The sequence below is a fragment of the Dipodomys ordii genome, unplaced genomic scaffold (genome assembly GCF_000151885.1).
Source record: "Dipodomys ordii isolate 6190 unplaced genomic scaffold, Dord_2.0 Scaffold20, whole genome shotgun sequence".
NCBI classification, from domain to species: Eukaryota; Metazoa; Chordata; class Mammalia; order Rodentia; family Heteromyidae; genus Dipodomys; species Dipodomys ordii.
This window is the reverse complement of record NW_012267236.1, coordinates 18,276,734-18,280,095: the sequence shown is the minus strand read 5'-3', so window position 1 is coordinate 18,280,095 and position 3,362 is coordinate 18,276,734. Positions and strand designations below refer to the sequence as shown.

The 3,362-nt window shown below is 65.3% G+C and overlaps 1 protein-coding gene across 1 annotated transcript; it reads left to right on the top strand.

The window, feature by feature from the left end:
• Nucleotides 1–69: 69 nt before the first annotated feature.
• On the top strand, nucleotides 70–2,205 carry Fam84a (family with sequence similarity 84, member A). Its single transcript, XM_013013626.1, has 2 exons — nucleotides 70–129; nucleotides 1,244–2,205. The coding sequence occupies exon 2, from the start codon at nucleotides 1,285–1,287 to the stop codon at nucleotides 2,203–2,205; it is 921 nt and encodes a 306-aa protein (XP_012869080.1). The 5' UTR covers nucleotides 70–129; nucleotides 1,244–1,284.
• Nucleotides 2,206–3,362: the final 1,157 nt, after the last annotated feature.

Here is a 3,362-nt window from a genome sequence, read left to right as displayed (position 1 = left end):
CGCCGCGCCGGGCACCGCACCGTGCCGGGCAGGACTCGCTCGCTCGCTCGCTCCAGCCGCCCTTCCGCACCCATGGGGACTAGGAGACTTTAAAGGAGTTTGGGGGTCTCAGGAGCAGGGAAATCACGGGTATGGAGCCGGGGGTTCGTCTTGGTGTTTGGAAATGGGTTGGCCTTGTCCGGTGGTTGTTGGGCTGCTGGGCTGGGCTGAGGGTGCGCGGGGGGGGGTGTCGAGGTGACAGCGGACCCCCCCCCACACACACTAGTGTCCCCACATGGGCTCCCCCCCCCTTCCTGGCTCTTTGTTAGGTTATTTTATAGACCCAGCAGCCTCGCCCTGGCGCAGTCGGATTGGCTGGGCTGGGGAGAAGGCGAGCAAAAGTGAGCACGGAGCTCCTACCTGCCGGCGTGGGCAGGTGTGTGCTCCTCGGGGCGCTTTGCGTGATCGGCAAGTGTGCAAGCTGCTTGGGGGGCTGGGGGGTACGGAGGTGGGAGCGATCGCCTGTGCCAGTGTGTCGGTGGTCGCGAAGGTTGGTCGTCGTGGGTGTCTGTGACATGATCCGTGTGTGTGTGCGTGTGTCTGTGTGTCTCTGTGTGTGTGTGTCGCTAGCTGGGGCTCTCCTCCCCCAAAATGTGGGGCTGCAAAAAATGCTGCTCGTGTCCGGTGCCTGGCTGGTTGTCATTGTGGGAGTCGCTGTCACGGGTGGGTGGGTGTGGGTGGGGAAGGGGAAACCTCGTGTCAAAGCCCAGCCGGGCGGGCGGTGGGCGAGCGTGGAGACCCCCACCGCGCGGGCGCAGCAGCTGGCTCGCAGGGGTGCCTGGCGCCAGGCCCCCCGCCCCTCCCAGCGCCCCCCTGTCCTTCCCGGGGTGGCTGCCCCGCTCCACGCTGCCACCATCTCAGCTCTCCTTCCCGGTGGGACCTGGCCAGCCCGTTGGCCATTCTGTGTTGGAGAGTTTACACCTGGCTTCCCGGGCAAGGTCAGAAGCTCAGCTGGCGTGGGCTCCGGTTGGCTGACTGGTGATTTTCTCTTTCTGTCTCCTGCACCCTCTCTTCCCTGCCCCAGGAAGGCCCGGGGGACGAGGCTGGCGCTTGGTGGTCCCAGCACTGGTCTCGTGGGCAGGTAGCAGGTCCCCGGCGGGAGAAGGGAAGAAGGGGAGGGGGGAGAGCTGTGCCTCTCAGGGAAGGACACCGGGAGGGTCACCCCCCAAATTCTGAAGGCGCTGCTCCTCTTCCCCTCGCGCAGATCCCAGTTCCTGGCCTTCTTCGCCCGGGGCCGTGTCATTGATGGGCAATCAACTGGACCGCATCACCCACCTCAACTACAGCGAGCTGCCCACGGGGGACCCGTCTGGGATCGAGAAGGACGAGCTGCGGGTCGGGGTCGCTTACTTCTTCTCCGATGAGGAGGAGGACCTGGACGAACGCGGGCAGCCGGACAAGTTCGGCGTGAAAGGCCCCCCGGGCTGCGCCCCTTGCCCAGAGAGCCCTAACCGCCGCCACCACCACCATCACCACCATCACCACCATCACCACCACCACCACCACCACCAGTTGCTGCACCAGCTGCTTCTCAACGAGACTCAGGTGTCCGCCTTTCGGGGCCAGGAATGCATCTTCTCCAAAGTGCCCAGCGACGGGCCCCCTCAGGGCGCCGACGGGAGCGTGTACCCCGCGTCCGCGCTGCCGGCGCTCTGCGAGCCCGGCGACCTGCTGGAGCTGCTGTGGCTGCGGCCGGCCCCGGAGCAGCCCGCACCCGCCCCGCACTGGGCCGTGTACGTGGGCGGCGGGCAGATCATCCACCTGCACCGGGGCGAGATCCGCCAGGACAGCCTGCACGAGGCGGGCGCGGCCACGGTGGGCCGCGTGGTGAATAGCTGGTACCGCTACCGCCCGCTGCTGGCCGAGCTGGTGGTGCAGAACGCCTGCGGCCACCTGGGCCTCAAGAGCGAGGAGATCTGCTGGACGAACTCGGAGAGCTTCGCCGCCTGGTGCCGCTTCGGCAACCGCGAGTTCAAAGCCGGGGGGGAGGTGCCCGCCGGCTCGCCGCCCTACTATCTGCAGGTGCAGCTCGGGGAGGACAAGGTGCACACGGCCCGCTTCCACAGCCTGGAAGACCTCATCCGCGAGAAGCGCCGCCTCGACGCCAGCGGCCGCCTGCGCGTGCTCCAGGAGCTCGCCGACCTCGAGCTCGTGGACAAGGAGTAGCGGTCCCCGGGGTGGGGGTCCGTCCGTCCGCCCCCGGCCCCGTCCCGGGGCGCCCTGCTCCCACCCCCTCCACCCCCAGCCCGCAGTCACCGGGTGGAGAGGAGAGGGGGGGTCAGTGCGGGGACGGGGGTGGGGGTGGGGAGGGGGGTGCGACCTCGCTCTCCTCCTGCTGCGGCCCAGGGTGGGTGGGGTGGGGGTGGGGGTCTCCGGAACTGAGCCTCGGACTTGGCGCGCGCCTGGAGACCGGGACACGGTGTCTGGAGCGTGCCGCCTGCGCTCTCCCCTTTGGATCTAAGCGGGAATGGCCCGAGGGGATCCGGGGCGAGACTTTTTTTTGGGGGGAGGACCTCCCCCCACCCCCATCCCCGGAGAACGACTGCCCCGGGCTGCAAAGGCACCATCAGCTGCCCCAGATGTGACGCGCAGGCCCGCGGAGGAGGACTGGTCTGTTCGGAGCGCGCACACGCGCTTCCCGAACGAGGGGTCCCCCGGGCTGCAGAATTCCCAGGAAATCCAGCGTGGATGGTGACTAGTGCCCAGAAGAGAGCACTCGGGGACCCCTGCGGGGGGCGGGTAATCCGAAGACTGCCCGGGACTCGGCAGCTCTCCACTTCCCAGGTCTCGGGACACAGCATTCCAGGCTCCCGGCTATGCTTAGATAGGTTGATAGGTATTATTCGTATTATTATTATTTTGCTTCCCATTGTTTGCATCAAAGGAAGCAGAAGCCAACACCGACCCGCGTTTGCCCGGGGGATTGGGGGGCGTGTCCCGGGGACGGATGGAACGGGAGCTTTCCAGGTCTCTCCCGGGAGGAAAATGACACAGCTCCTTGGAGGAGGAGAGCCGGCCCCGCCTGGGAAACAGGGCAAGTTACCGGATGCCTGAAACTTGGAGAAGGGCGCTCAGTGTGCTGAACTCTAGATCACTGCCTCCTTGGGCTGCATTTTAAAACTAATAATAAATAAATAAATAAAAGGCATATGTTTTAAGAATTTGGACAGAAGGGGGACGGGGCAGGGGAAGACCCAGCAATAGTCTAGAAAACCAGCCTTGGGACCACCACATAGCCCGTGTATTTAGTTTGGTTTTTCCTGCCATGGAGGTCTTAGACGGTGGGAAGGAGGAGATGACATTTTGAAAATGAGAACGCAGTT

Excerpts from the sequence above, each read along its gene's own strand:
- Fam84a (XM_013013626.1), top strand. The coding sequence starts at position 1,285 with ATGGGCAATCAACTGGACCGCATCACCCACCTCAACTACAGCGAGCTG.